The sequence below is a fragment of the Tachypleus tridentatus genome, chromosome 6 (genome assembly GCF_004210375.1).
Source record: "Tachypleus tridentatus isolate NWPU-2018 chromosome 6, ASM421037v1, whole genome shotgun sequence".
Classification (NCBI taxonomy): domain Eukaryota; kingdom Metazoa; phylum Arthropoda; class Merostomata; order Xiphosura; family Limulidae; genus Tachypleus; species Tachypleus tridentatus.
The window spans coordinates 81,607,906-81,624,105 of record NC_134830.1 but is presented as its reverse complement, the minus strand read 5'-3'; the positions used below and the strand labels follow the sequence as shown (position 1 = coordinate 81,624,105).

The 16,200-nt window shown below is 31.2% G+C and overlaps 1 protein-coding gene across 3 annotated transcripts in view; it reads right to left on the bottom strand.

The window, feature by feature from the left end:
* Positions 1 to 1,876: 1,876 nt before the first annotated feature.
* Positions 1,877 to 16,200, bottom strand: part of Mic26-27 (MICOS complex subunit 26/27) — a 57,483-nt gene continuing 43,159 nt past the window's right edge. For 2 of the 3 annotated variants that reach the window (XM_076505771.1, XM_076505773.1), the window contains 4 exons: positions 15,824 to 15,970; positions 12,531 to 12,676; positions 2,359 to 2,485; positions 1,877 to 2,120 (listed from right to left, as the gene is read on the bottom strand). In XM_076505771.1, coding sequence (XP_076361886.1) covers positions 2,372 to 2,485; positions 12,531 to 12,676; positions 15,824 to 15,970 — 407 coding nt within the window. In that variant the 3' untranslated portion in view covers positions 1,877 to 2,120; positions 2,359 to 2,371. The remainder of the gene's footprint in view (positions 2,121 to 2,358; positions 2,486 to 12,530; positions 12,677 to 15,823; positions 15,971 to 16,200) is intronic. The other variant, XM_076505772.1, reaches the window with a different exon arrangement.

Below are 16,200 nucleotides of genomic sequence, written 5' to 3'. Positions count from 1 at the left end.
TATGATGCCTATTTCAACTCTTTGGTTTAGTTACTTCTCAGAAGCAGTCATAAAGATGCTATACATCCATTGAAACCACTTCATGCTGAGGTGTATATTACCATTTGTAAGGTTATTGGAAAAAATTGTAATTGATTGTTGTTTGTTTTGACCTGTTGTAGGTTGGATGTTAGCTCTGCTAACTGAGCTAAAGGGAAAATTACTGAATGTCAACTCCATGAACATATAAGGTGTCTTTGGTCTCTGCTGATACACTTAAAAATAAATGCCTGATGAGAAATATCTAGGTGCCAGGATCTTTTTTTTTGTTATCTTTGTTTTTTTTCTTTGCTATGCAAGCATTGATTGAGGTAGTATAACAAAGAAATGTGACTAGAAAACATAGAGTTGCAGTCATGTGATTGGACAAAATATACAACACAATAGCAATGTAGCAGAAAATGATGAAATACAGTTGATTAAAGCAACTAGAATGTCAAAGAGCACAGAAAAACACCTGAATAGAGGCACTGTTGAGGAGCGAATGAGCCTGTGTTAATGTTGTAGTATTCACAAGGGTTACTACGTGAGGTTTTGTTGCCCTCTTATTTGTCTAGAGTTACAGCATTATAGGGTGCTGCATGTAAAGGTTGGCATTTGCTCAAAACTTGTAGCATCTGCAGTTCAATAAGAAATAAAAGTTTTTAGTGGTGCAGATAGGTAATTTTTCTGAAATATATTCGTGTCACACATCTTGCTAATACTGAATTCTCCATTTTACAGTATATTAATACTTGATTTGCCATTGTTTTATTTTTAAGCATCTGTTCCACAACATTTTTTAAAACTTATAATCTATTCTTAATTAATTTAATAATACATGTATATAAATATACTTAAATTGTTTTTGTGTTGACAGTGACTGCTTTGAGCTAGCTTTTAACAAAATTGATCATGAGGCAACGTTTATGCTTTAAAATTCAACGTTTGTTCAGTTCTATTTGATCTGAGTTTAGCCACAGTGCCAAAAATCTGATAAAAGTTGTAAAAGTGATACAATGAACATTAAAAATATTCTTCCTCTGCTAAGTTTGTGCAATAGCCATCCTGATTCTAATAAATGTATTGTGTAAATCCTGAGGGCCTTACAAACAAACTGTTTAAACTTTGGAGGTTACCCAGTTGTAATAAATTTGTGACATTTTGTGTTTGCATCCTAGTATTTTTAAATACATCAAGGAAGAATTATCTTACATGATTAGTAATTTATATTTGCAATCAACATTAATACTCTTGTTTCATGATGACAAGTCCTTTACAGAATTAATAACAAAGCTCATAAGAATTTTATAAAAGGTTTAATACTTCAAGATGAAAGGTGGAAGACTTTTGACGTGTCGTCCTCTACACTCGTCTCCACAACAGGCAGCTGCCATCCATTCTACAAAGTTTTATCTGCCTAAACAATCTATCAAAGAATACTTACAGTCTGGCTATAGATTTTCCAATTTATTTGGTTTTATAAAATACACAATACAATACTCAGAAAGGTATGCATTTTGAAAGATAACCAAGTTAAATATACATGTGAAGTTTTATCTTTCTACAATACAATCTGAGTATTTTAGAAAAAAAACAACAAACAAATATAATTTTTAAAATTTAGAAATTGTGTTAACAGTTTTTCATTAGACTTATGTTATTTAATACAAATGCTGTTTGAGTTTCTGACTCAAATAAAATAAAATAGGTTATATAAATAAATGAATCACAAATATCTCATGTGATTATAAGAATTACTTGGTAATAACAGCTTAATCTAAAAAAAATAAAGAGCAAAACTGTTTTTAGTAATTGAAAAAAAGTTAAACAATAATAAGATACCATCTTTGCTGAATCAAGGTCAATACAAATTTTTTTATTTAATTGTCCTTCATAGGTTGGCTACATGTACAAAAAAATCTTAAACTAGTAATTCAGGTGGCTTTAGTTTCAATATATTGCAAGAAGTTAATGTATTTACCACCACTGTTTAGCAGAAACTAAATATTTATAGATAATATTTCTGTACTAGGGTAAGTTTTCTTCTACATCATGATACTAATCTCTTCACCATACGTATATGAACTTGTGGAATCCATCTGCAAAAAATATAACTGAATCATCTGCATAATTTTTGTTTTGTAGCTAAAAACTGGTCTTAATACAACTTGCATCATAATTGTTCAGATTCATACAAGAAAAAATAAGTTAAAATAATGTAAGCTATTTAAAGAAATACAGTGGTTTATGGAAAAATTATGTAATTTTTATTGAAACCTGCAAACAAAAACGTCTTTATCTAAAAATTAGTTTGTTTTAATATTGTGCAAAGATTACCTCCAAATGTTTTTTATCCCCCTCTGGTGGTATACATATCTTTATCTTCAGGATTACTCATTCCTGGATCACCTTGTACAATTTTATCCTTTGTGTTTGTCTCCTCATTTGGCTGTTTCTCTTTAGCCTAAGAAGAGGAAATACAGTAATAAATAAATAATTAATATACTTACTGAATGAAACTACTTATATTTCAAACTATAAAGAAAACAATTTGTACTTCATTGTATTGCTTATGCTAATGATTTCTTCTTATGAAACAAAATTTCTGTCATTTTGAAACATATACAACTTAGCAAGAATACTTTCATGACTGAAAATGTATCAAGAAACTATAAAAAAATTCCCATCCCCATGGTTTGTTCCTAAAGCTTCTCAATAAATGGCTGTATTCAATGCTACAGGAGCTATAACAAGCAAGTTTCCCAGAAAACCATAAATTTGTAATATTCCCCTAGTAGGTTGAGATCTATGGCACTTCATTTGTTTGAAAAATTTAGATGGGCAGTTTTCAATTCCTGGCAAGTACCTTGATCGAGATGGAATTTGTGTCTATAATCATTGAAGCACGGCCACTTAAAACACTTGCTATTTTTCTATACATTTCAGCTCTTTTGTCATCGTCATAATTCATTTAAGCATTCTTAATAAATAATGCCTCACACAAACATTAATCCTCACCTGCAAATCAGGAGTCCTTCTTACAAGGTAATATCTGTTATACATGCAAGAACCTCTAACTATGCAAAGCAGCATATTAGATAAAAAAGTATTACAGGTATATACAGAAAGCACTTATCATTTATTATTGTGAGACACTTCAAATTATGGAGAACTAGCATTTGGTTCTATTTGGACTCCTGTTTTACAGATGGGGTAAAGTAAATATTAATACAGAATATATAAAATTTGAGGCTTAAATACAACATAAATTGATGTTACTGAATATCAAGACAAACATATGTAAACTTTTTTTCATGGAGAACTGTATGATGTAACTGGGCAATATCTATTGTAAATAAAAATGAGTCTCCACTGTACTTGCAAAGTGCATGTATGCTGAATTGAGGTTTGTAACTAATTAAAATGCATACTTCTTCTAGAAACAGTAAGTAAATATTTAAACTAAAGGGTTTACAAAAAAACAAAACAAAAACATACTGATGTTAGAGATAAACATACATTTTACTTCCAGCTTACGGTATCATCAAAAATGCTTTACACAGGTAATGCACTCACAAGAGTTGAAAAATGTTAATAATTTACTTTCTTTGACTTTATATATACACACATATTAACACACACACTATATAGATTTTTATAAGAAACATAATAACCTGTTTTAGCTCACAGGTAATAAGTGTCTTAACTATATGAATGTAATATCAGTTAATAATGCTACAGTGCATTCTAAGGCACATATTTTTTATCTTAAATCAATGTAGTTAGTTAAAACAAAATCTATCAGTTTCCATAACAAAAAGCTGTAACTGATGATTATACTTTTTATGTTGATGCAGGTGAGTTACTTATCTTTAATACTGACACTATTTATGGATTATCAACACAGTATATTAAAATGAATTTTGAGGTATCATACATTCATCTACCTACAATTTATACATTTCTTTGACTAAAACCTTCTATGGTAGTTCATTAATTTACATATATGTAGTAAATTAACAAAATAGAAATATTCATGTTAAACAATTTAAAAATTGCTACTGAATGATAAGAGTTGGTTAATTTATAAACTCTGCTCTTAGTGCCTACTGGAGGTGAGTCAAGTATATTAAGAACAAATGAAACACTGCTTGTTAGATGTAAGATAAAAATATTAGAAACAAAAATTAGTTGTTCTATATATAAGTTTACAATATGTTCCCTACACCTTAAGTTAATATATATGCATATATATATATATTTCACAGTTTCTTTTTACTTTGAGTATTTTGTTCTTAGCATTAAAAAATGGTCAAGGAAGCCACTATGTTCTCCTTAATCTAGATACTAACAAAACTGGGTTAGTCACTAAGGGCATCACATGTCCTCCCCATTAGAAAGGAATACTGTAGTTTTGAGACATGCTATAAATGAAGAAAGATAATGGTAGAACTTTTTTGTATCCTACTGGCAATTCAGTCGATGTTCCAAAATACGATACATCTTGTTGAGAGCTAGGATGGTTCTCAGTTATGTGGGTGTCACCTACTCCATAGGAAAATCTGCCATTATTGTTCTTTTTATATAATCACATGTTCTTTTAGTCTGTTTATACGATTTGATACTTAGATGAGATAGCTGCCAAATCAAAAGATTCAGAAGTTAAACTAAAATCAGATAGGACATAACACACATTCCAATAAAGGTGCTAAGATACTCTTGACCTTTAAGAACCTTGTGTTTTGCTTCAGACTCAGATGAGGTTGAAAGAAATAAGATTTTGCTTTGCAACACATTTTCTGGCAAAAGTTATATTATTCTATGACTTCTAACTGAATACTCAAGTTAAAATAGAAAAAAACTGACAACGACACACAATCTACCTAATCAAGTCAACTTAGTTTCAAGGGATTAACATCTTCTAGGTCCCAGGAAGGAAAGGTCAAAATAAAATAGTTTATAATTTTTAATGTTATTAAATTTTCCAAGTGTTAGTAATAGCACATAAATTTGCATGACAATTTTAAACCTAGATTGTGTTATGCTTGCATTTTCTCATAAATGATTCTAGTACCTGGTGAGAAACAGTCATGTTTGTTAATTCGACAATTTTAATGCAACTAATTTACAACATTTTTTTACTTATCTCAACATCTAAGTATGATAGCTCCTACAAAGTTTTATTCATGTAACTGCATGAACATTGTGAAAATGTGTGGTAAATTTATTGACCTTACTTTGATAAAATCTGTTAGTAGTATGACTTTTTTTAAAGACTATTATTTTTCATCTCTCAAAAGTTACTATGTTAATAAAATATAAAAGAAAGTTCAAATAAGTTCCTATTGTCTAACTCAAGAAAAATTAAGCAGAACTATATGTAGACAGTTATTATTTAGCTCATAAATAATGACACTGACAGTTTAAATAGTGTGCCTTTCAACACTTTTAATGAACCACACATCTCCATAAAATCCTTGACAGAAAGGATGAAGAAAATGGATGACATATAGCCTTCAACTCCTAACCTGTTTTTAACAACCATTAACTGCAAGTATCAACAGATCATTTGTGGAACAAACTCACAATGCAATCCTCTTGTCAAGATGCAGGACTGAAATGTACAGTACAGACATGTCCACCTGTATTGACTGAACCAACAATGGCATGATTAATAATATAGATAGCGAGTGTTTCTTATTAAGATTACTTCAAATGACATGAGTCTTACATAACTTGAATTCACTTTCTTAATTTTTCTTAGATTTTTTCTTCCTAATTAATCTTATAAAATGCCATTTTTTATTTAATTATTCCCATAACCTTATTTCATTAAATTATCATTTCTCAGAAAAATATTTACATATAAAGCTATTAACATGATAAACATTGTAATAACTGTGTAGGATTTATGAAATTAAATAAGCTGAAAATTATCATTCTTCCTATTGTTAGATAGCATAGTAGAGAAGTAAATAAGGTTAAAGAGAGTAAGTTAGAAACTCCTGTATTATAAATTATTGAGACATTAAAGGTACAATAGTCTTCCTTAGTCTTCCTGTTATCTAAAAAGCAAATACACTGTAGTATTGAAATGTTTAACATGTTTATTCCATTACTGAAGTAAAAATAAATATCCATTTCTGTTAGGTTTATAAAATAAAATACTGCATTGTTCCTTATGTGCATGTGTGGAATGTCCAACTAGAGAAGATATTAATGCAAATGGCATGATATACAAAAGATTGTGCTTGTAATTGCAAAAAAAGTTAGGAGACTAGCTTATCAATATTACATTAATATCTTTTGTGTTCCCAAAATATTTCAAGCGTTACAAGCTGTTTCATTAATATTTAAAATATTGCAAATGTCATAAATTATGCAGCAGCTGACAGACTCAAGACAGACATTTGTAACTAGAGGTGGGCAAGTAATGGAATTTAAAAACTGATTAATTGTTGGAATTATTAATCAATTAAACTCAACTAACTGATTATTTCCACAAGAATTGGATAGATGGAATAACTGAAAACAGTAATAACCATAAACATAAATTTTGATTAGTTGATTATATCTTTCTAATTAAGCTGAATAACCTTGAATTACTCCAAAATATTAATTATAAATCACAGTGACAATATTTTATTTGCTTGTATAGTTGAAATAATAAGAAATAGTAATAATTAGAACATTAATTTTGATGATTTTTTAAATATTAATTGATTTCATTGTAATTTTGATTAATCCATAATTCTTGTGTTACTAAGTGACATAATCAATTAATTGGGTTAAATGTCCAGCTCCATTTGTGACTATGAAGCTTAAGTAAGTAAGAGTTTAGAATTTTTGACAGTTAAACTTTGTTATTTTTTAAAAATTCCTATGGTCAGACAGATTTCAGCTTTTTGAGAAAATTAAACTGTTTAGAATTTTTAAGTTGGTAACCTTTTTCTAAACATTGAAACTAGATTATCTTCATCACGTCATTTTTAGTTTGATAAATGTTTTTCTCTATTACCAATTATTTCAAAATAGAATAAAAGGCAACAGAAGGGGCTTTCTTAACACCTCAAAACTTGCTGAAAATCATTTTCAGGTGGGGTTTTGCTCCTCAGACCTTCTACAAGGACATAGGGTCCTCATCCCTCCCCCACTTGAACCTTTTAATTTAGGCTTATTCTGTCAAAAGTTAGAGAGAGCATGTATGTTTTTAGGATAAGGAAGCAGTGTACAGTATATGGTAACTTTACTTCATGATAAATTACTTTTGGCTGCAAGACTGAGCTAATGATTAATTAGTATTGAAAAAAGAAAGATCCATCAGAATAAAACTGAAAAGTAAATCATTATAATTTCTGGAAGGAATAGAAGACCTGTTTTTGGAAAAATCCATTTTTTTTTAATTTCAAGGTAAAACTCATTATTATGAAATTTAAAGTTTTACTGGTCTATGCAAATCATAATTCCAATTTTAAGAAAGATAAACTAATCCTATAAGTAGTTTTATCCAACAACAATAAAAGTAGACACTGAATATCTTAATTTTGATTTGTTGTATTTTAAAAAAAGTTCCAAATATGCTTCAAACAAATATATGATTTTAGTTCTACAGTTACAATAAAATATCAAATAAATGAAACTTTAATTTTTATATATGATTTGCTATTGTATTATTTTTTCTTAATTCTTTTAATTAAATAAATAGAGTGCCAAATCAACCAACTACTCAACAGTGTAATGCAAGTTAAACTCTATGAATTATAAATAGTTTTCTCCTTTTCTGGCTGCTACACATTAACTTCATGCAGTGTTTTTCTTTGTAAAGATACTGTTATAATTACGATTTACTTTTTTTGCGAAACTGGAAATAGTTGTAACATTACAGTTTCATAATGAATTCAATATTCAGCACAATAAACCTTTAGTTTCTTAGACTATTGCTGAATTTTTACTTGTGAAGTATCACACCAAGAAGATATGGCAGGCTGTGAACTATAGATAATAAGTATGTCATATATTCAAAACTAGTAAAAGTATTAACATTTACTTTCTTTATTAAAGCCCTTTCAGTTCATGCAGTTCAAGTTAAAAATTTTAAAAGGGATTGTGATTTACATACATAGGTATGTATGTAAATATAATAATAATAATAATCTACAGGAAAGTTAATAATTTCTACATTTCTTAAATGTTATAGTAACCATAGAATATGGTACATTTCTTAAATGTTATAGTAACCATAGAATATGGTGAAATATTAAAATATTAAAGATCATTTTTAGTATTAAAGCTTTTATAACTAGCATAATAATAAAATATTATGACAACACACACAGTAACTACCATACTTATTACTGATTTTTTATTGTTACATGAAAAACCTTAATATAGTGAAATATTAAAGTAAAACATCAGGTACTGTATTACAGTAATGACAAGTGACGATTTTTTTTTATAAGCATCTATGAGTATTCAGTGAAATAGGCTCAGATGAGAGTTGATAAGGTTGTGAACAGTAGGCAATTAATAAGCAATGCACATATAGAGCTAATATAAAATGTATACATATATATATACATACATATCGTATACACAAGTTTTTAATTTTTATATGTTTTAAAAATGGCTGGTATGGGTAGAGAAGGCACTAGTGGAAAAGCAAACAATGTTTTGACCTTCTTCAGTCATCGTCAGGCCATCTAAGAAGGTCGAAACATTGTTCTCTTCTCTACTAGTGCCTTCTCTACCCATACCAGCCATTTTTAAATATATAATTTTCTCTAGAAGTGGATTTTCTCATCATCACAGATTTTTAATTTTTGATCCAGTTGCTTTTAGTTATAATTTACTGGAAGATTACTACACTTTTGCTTACAAGAGCTGTATCCTCACTTAGATTTGACTTAATAATGCATACTAAGTATAAGATATTATCAGATTAATCCACACAGATAGAATTAATCAGCAGCACAGTCTTTGTTTATGGCATGAACTCAATGTCAACATGTTCTGAAGCTTTTAAGATAGTAGCAATTAATCTTTAAAGGCTAACTAAAAATGTTTGTCTGAAAACAATTAGGTATAAAAATGGAAGTTGTTTTCCTACACTCAAAATGTGTTTCGAATAGATACCTCCTCTCAATTAATAGCTTTTCTCTTTAGTAATGCCCTTTATATACACAAATGTTTTTACTCACCAGTAAGAAGCCTTCAGACTCCAACCTAACCATGTTTCTTGTTGTTCATCTGCATTGTAGCATGCAATAACTTTTCATCAATAGGAGAGCAACACTCCAGTCACAGCTGGCTCCCTTTCTACTATAAAACCCAATCTTCATTTCAAGATAAGGAAGACAAAAAGTATTTGAAGTAGAGATGAAGGATGGAAAGAGTGAAAGGAGGTATCTGTTGGAAATATATTTTTCAGTATGGGAATATATTAACTTCTGACACATCTTACCTCCTCGCACATAATAGCTGGAATCCCACACTAACCTGGTGGAGGGACTAGTGCAAAAGTTACCTAGATAAGCACCCTCCAGAAAGTGTCTAAAAATGACCCTAGAGTGTGACTATTCTTGTTAAAGAACCAGACATATGGAAAACCACAATACAGCTAAACTAGGTATACTCATTGCATATCGTGAAAGTATGTCATTAAACTGGGCAGAAAAAGGAGCACATCCTTGATTGTAGATATGTCAGATGGTCCAACTCTTTTTAAAAACAACATCTCCTGAGAATCAACCTGCAGGAGATGGTAGGATGGAGGTTCCCCAGTCAGTTGGTTTATTTAATAAATAGATTGATGTGTTCCATGGTGTAGAATGGCTAAGAACTTATAGAAGGGGGAGAAAACACTATTGATTTATTCAGCTTAAGGAACTGAGGGATGTGCAGCAATTCCCTTCTGCTTTACTCATGATAGTCCATGAGTCAGTGTAGTCTGGAGTGGAAATACTTATGATGCAATATACTATGAGGTGAATCTACTAGCACTCTTGTGAAACATTCTAACTCAGCAGTGGGTAATACAAATTTTGTTGTTATGATTATGTTGGCTGATTTAATTCCTTTTACATGGTAGGATGGAGGTTCTCCAACTAACAAAATACATTTCAATTGGTCCAGTTCCTTTCTAAAACTTGCTCTACTTAAAACAATCTTGAAGAAGATGATAGGATGGATAAGCACCATTCATCACTGAGCAGGATCAAACATAGAAGAGATAAGTGATCCTGTAAAGGAAAAAAAAAAGAAAAGAAACTTAACAACTTACTGTTGTTGTTTGTAGTATGGCTACAGGTGGAATATGAAATCCTGGATAAGAAAGATATGGCCACATGATGGAGGTTATGAGAAATATAGGTATTGGGTGTGGTCCGCATGCCAGCCTGGATGATTTCTTCAAAGTGATGATGTAGCTGACCAACCATAGAAAAGGTAAGATGTCAAATCTGATGAGATGACATCTGAAAAAGCAGTGCAATTTGGGAGATAAGGATGAATAAGCCAATGTGATAAGTTGGCAAATTACACCTACGAGGGTAGTAGGTGAAAATCTTCTTTGAGAAGAAGAGTTTCAATGGTTAAATGAATAGAAAGAGAAAGCTGTGCATGCAATATAACATCTGTAAAAATGCACAGGACATGGAAATGTACCCAGATCATAAAGAGAATACAAACAGGAAATGGAAGGTATGAAAATCAGTATAAAAGATGTTACACCTTTATGAACCACTGACATCTTGGGTAGAAAGCTTCAATCCAGCTACAGAAAAAGTGCAGAACAAGGAGATTGAAAGATCTGGTTAGAATGCAACAAAAGGAAAACACTGCAATAACAGAAAAAAATGGAAGGTACAGGACTAAGCTGGTCAATACCAAGCAATGGTAGATGTGGAAGAACCACTGATGAACAGCCAGGTTAAAGAAGTGAGGAATATTTAGATGGGGAGGAAAGTAATTATGATTCAGAGACCAATGCTGAAAAAAACATGCCATTTTATCAGATATACCATGAGGGAAGAAGGATGTATGGAATAGGAAAAAAATTGAAGCCACATGCAAGGATAATCTGGACTGCCTCACAAGAGACTGGACAAAAGCCATCAGTAAAGCTGGAGTGTGGCAACAGCATGATGAAATATTGGCAACTGAGGTTGATGGAGGAAGAATTAGGAAAGAGAAAGTGGGAATGGATGTGTTGTCTGGAGAATTGTAAAGAATGGAAACCAAGTTTACAATGGCCAATACAGAACTAACAGAAAGATACAGATAGGAGGGTAGCCATACCAGTAAAGGGTTATCTAATCATAACTGAATGCATCTACTGGTAAAAAACAAAATAACTTGGAACAATGAGAAAACTTAGAAACTGATTTGCATTGTCATCTTGACTGAAACCAGTGATCCAAGATTTTCTGAGAATCGATACTCTTTCTCCAATCCATAAGTTGAGTTTGTTTTTAATTTCATGCAAAGTTACCTGAATCACCCATAGATCTTAAGTGAAAATGTGCTATAGATGGACAAATCTGGCCAAGTGTGTTCCTACTTGTTAAAACTCATGAAATAGTTACTACCAAAACACAGGAAAGAGAAATGAATAAAGACTCTTAAAGAAAATGGGAAATAGGAGTAGGAGCAGGTGGCAACAGGTAAGGAATAAATGAAGGAGCACTGTTAAGCAGCTTCCACCCATTATTCTAAAACATCAGATCTCCAAAAGTCAACACACACACACACACACACATATATATATATATATATAAAAGAGCCATCCAAAAATCTTGTAGGTAGGTACACATTGGTTAACAGAGAATTTCTACCCAGAAATTCCAAAAACAGAGGAGTCATGTTAGGAGGGAAAAGGCCAAGGAAAATAAACATAACAATTTAGAGACAATAAGAATACAGACAAAAGGTAACATACCTGTCACACCATATGCAGGAAGGCTGAGGGTAACTAAAAGCATCTACAAGAAAAAAATCTAATTAACAAAAGCAAACTTTTGAAGACATCTGAACTCCACTATACCAAATTGAGAAGTGAAGATTTGGTTCTGCAGTAAAAAGGGAGCAAGCTGCAGCAGGAGAATGTATTGCTCTCCCATTGGTGGAGGGTTGTTGCATGTTTATTTTCATGCTACAACATAGCTGAATGATGTTGAAACGTGGGGTAGGTGGTAGTTTCAAGGCTAGTGACAAGTAAAAAAAAATTGTGTACAGAGGGCAGCACTGAAGGAAGAAAAGTTATTATGTCACATAATATAAGATATATTATATTCAAATTAGTAGCAAGATTATGTGCCTGTAAAAAATTCTCTTTTGCTATGCCACACAAAATTTATATAATAGCACTATGCAAAGTTTCAACAAGAAATAATTTCAGAGATTTGAATTTAAACTTTAAAAAAACCCTATGTAAAATAAATATTTTGAGTGCACACTTCAGCAACAGCCCATTATAAAAAAAATTAAGTATAAGAACTTATGAATATATTTACCAAGTTTCTCTTTGACAAATTCTCAAAAAATCTAAATCCAAAGTAGTGTACGTCACTCACTTGTTGCCCTATTTCATCAATTGTAGGAGTAGGCAATGGTGAACTAGTGAAGTTCTTCAAGGAGAGAAGGTCTTTCAGGTCATATCCTGATAATTGGATGTCACAAAATTAGTCTGGGCCTGTCAATCTGTTGCTCTTAATCTGTTGTCTTATTCTATATCTCAAAAATACTGTACACTTTTTAATATATAAAAGAATTAAGTAATAGACGTTTGTAGGAAGCCAAGAGTTTCAAAATGCTTGGAAGACTTTTATTTTATATGATAAAAATATTCTAAAAGTCAAAATTAAGTTGAAAGGCAAAAACAGGAGTACTAGTTGCTAGCTGCAGAATTTGAGGCCTCACATAACTATCTTTAACATACATGAATGCCTTTTTTTAATTAATAAGCATAAAGTACTTGTAAACACTGAGATTGACCTATTTTATGCTTTAAATAATAGTAAAAATGTAAATAAAATAAAAAAATATTAAAAAATTGTTTTCAGGAAATTTATTATTTGTAAGGAAACAATATTTTTATTTACTGTGATTTCACATTATCTTCATATGGTATGAATTTATTTAAAAACACTAGATTCATGTGGTATGACAATAATAGTTCTCAATGTGGTACATGCTTTTCTTGAAAGGTTTTGTTCTTTGCAATTCACCTCAAGTACCATCGGCCAAGTTACACAATTTTCTAAAATTATAATTGTCACATTGCACACAGTGTAAGCAACAGTTTGGAAAAAACCTATATAAAATTTTGAGCTATGATTTCTGTGGACTAGATTAATTTACTCTTAATGAAATGTATAAGTAATTCAAATGTTACTTCCTGAACTAAGACATAATTACAGTAATTATAAGTAGTACAATTTGACCATTGTTCAAAGCACAAAAGTCTTCTGGCAATAAGTATTTAAAAAAATACACATTACTTCTGAAACAAATCAATGGTTAACCAATAATGAACAAGAGTAAAACTCTTAATATTATGCTTCAAGCTTTATTTTACTAAATATATTTAACAAATTTTTTATTAAGAAGTAAATTAGAAAAGTTACAGTAGATCAGTATAATCTTGGATCTTCTCCTTTTTGTAAAATTACAAAATTTCAAATTCACAAAAGGAAAATACAAAAATTAAAACTGAGAAAATTCAACTCTGTTAAAAACTTTCATTGCTGTACTAAATATAAATGCCTTATAAATTCTATCAAAAGAGTTATTGATGTAAAAACTTTAATAACTCATGTGTAAAACTGAAGCTTGACAGAAGTCGACAGCAACTTACATGCATGCTAAATATTGGTTATTTTAGCATATATACTTTTATATATATATATGTATGACCAAACATGAACATATTGGTAACACTGAGAAAACACTGATAAAATCAATTCCAAACTCTATTTAAGAAATACAAAATTCAACTTTCTGATAGCTGTCAAAAATTTTGTTTCATGGATTACTATTAGCCAATACTTGGTCTCCTTTTATCTATGTAAATATGATTTAATTTTGTTTTCTTCAAAAGATACTTGTAATCTGTATGCATGTGATATGATTCTTCCGACACAGGCAGACTATCTTACTGAATGTTTTAAAATAGTAAATAATGAGTTGTTTCTATTGCTACTCGGCAAGTCACAATATATGATTATATGAAGAGAACAGGTAAATGATGATTTGAGTTTTAATGACAATGTTCTATCCAGAACTGATTCAATAAAGGTTCTTGAAGTTATTATTCATAATAACAAAAGAAAGGATAGACATATTAAAATTATCTCAAAAAATACTCATCAGAATAATCTATGTTATGAAATGGTGTAAGAGGGTTTTCTATTTCAAGTTCTTAAACAAATGTATTGAGCCATCTTCTAAAGTCATGAATTATTGTTTAAGTGTTTGATGCTCACATTTTAAAGAATTAAGACAAACAATTTACGGGGTCTGTTAAAAAAATATGCGAACTGTTTGAATTGCGCGGCTCCAGCTGGTTCCAGGGGAATCCGCTTGGTGTCGCTAGGTTCGCATAGATCAGCTGATTACGACGCCATTTCCCGATTGCAGATATCTTAATTTGTGTATTAGCTACGCGGTTTTAAGTGAAGTGTGATTTTTTCGTTTGGCAGATTTCAGAATGAATGACCTGAAGGAGCAATGACTTGCTGTGAAATTTTGTGTTAAACTTGGAAAATCTGTGACTGAAACTTTTGCTATGCTTAACACGGCTTACGGTGATGTTGCTATGAAGCATACGGCATGTTTCAAGTGGCATGAACGTTTTAAGGATGGTCGACAGTCCATTGAAGATGATGAGCGTCCTGGATGTCCTTCCACGTCAACTGACGACCCACACGTCGACAAAATCAACACCCTGGTGCGGGCAAATCGACGTCTGACTGTCAGGGAGCTTGCTGAAGAGTGTGGGATATCAGTTGGATCTTGTTACGAGATTTTGACCGAAAAATTGAAGATGCACCGCGTTGCTGTGAAATTTGTGCCTCAGAACTCGTGAGTTTTTGGCCAAACACTTGATCACTGTTCTTCCCCACCCCCCTACTCACCTGACCTTGCTCCTTGCGATTTTTTCTTGTTCCCCAAACTCAAAAGACCCTTGAAAGGAAGAAGATTTGAGAAGATTCCCGAGATTAAGGCAAATGCGACCAAGGAGTTGGAGGACATTACAAAAGAAGCGCACCAGGACTGTTTCAACAAGTGGAAACACCGTTGGATAAGTGTGTGCGTTGGGGAGGAGAGTACTTTGAAGGGGTCCCAGACCTGTAACTTCTAAATAAAGTACATTTTGTTTTATGACGCCAGTCCGCGTATTTTTTGAACAGCCCTCGTATATTAGTACAATCCAAACACTTGCACAGCACTTCTGAGAAATATCCTTTTTTATAAAATGTTCACCTTTTCTAAATTCTTTTCAATGAGGTATAAATACTATAAGTAGTAATTATAAGCACAAACAGCTGTCTGTAGGTTGGTGTTTCTGCGAGTATTCTTTTAACTTATGTAAATCAGAAAGCTAAAATGAAAGAGAATTTCAGTAAGCTTGATGTATTTGGTTCTTGAATTTTTTTAACCCTGCTATCAATTCCACTCTAATTCAATGGTTTATATACAAAAACATAGTTATTTTAATGTGTAAACAGCACTGTACTTAAATGTGCAATAAATATGCAATCTTTTAAATACTTACCAACCTTAACACATAGTTACTTTGTCTTACCAGTGTATTCTTTCACCATGGAAACAGATTGGTCTCTAACAACCTTGTATCCTCTCTGTGTTAGTTCAATAGCCTGTCTGGGATAACAAAGTGAAGCCACAACCAACATTCCTGTACCACTGTAGGTAATCTTTTTCATTAAGCCACCTATTTATAATAGAAGTATAATAAAATTATTCAGTGATACTAAATCACTTGGATGGTCATACAAAGTACTGAATATGTTATTTGAAAATAATTTTGAAATGCAAATCAGCAAGTCAAGTGACAACCACAGCTAATATAATATTACAACTTTATTTTAATATTGCTTTGGATTTAATAAGTAATGTGATGACACCATGAAACTGATTACTTATAGATAGGGCATATTCTGA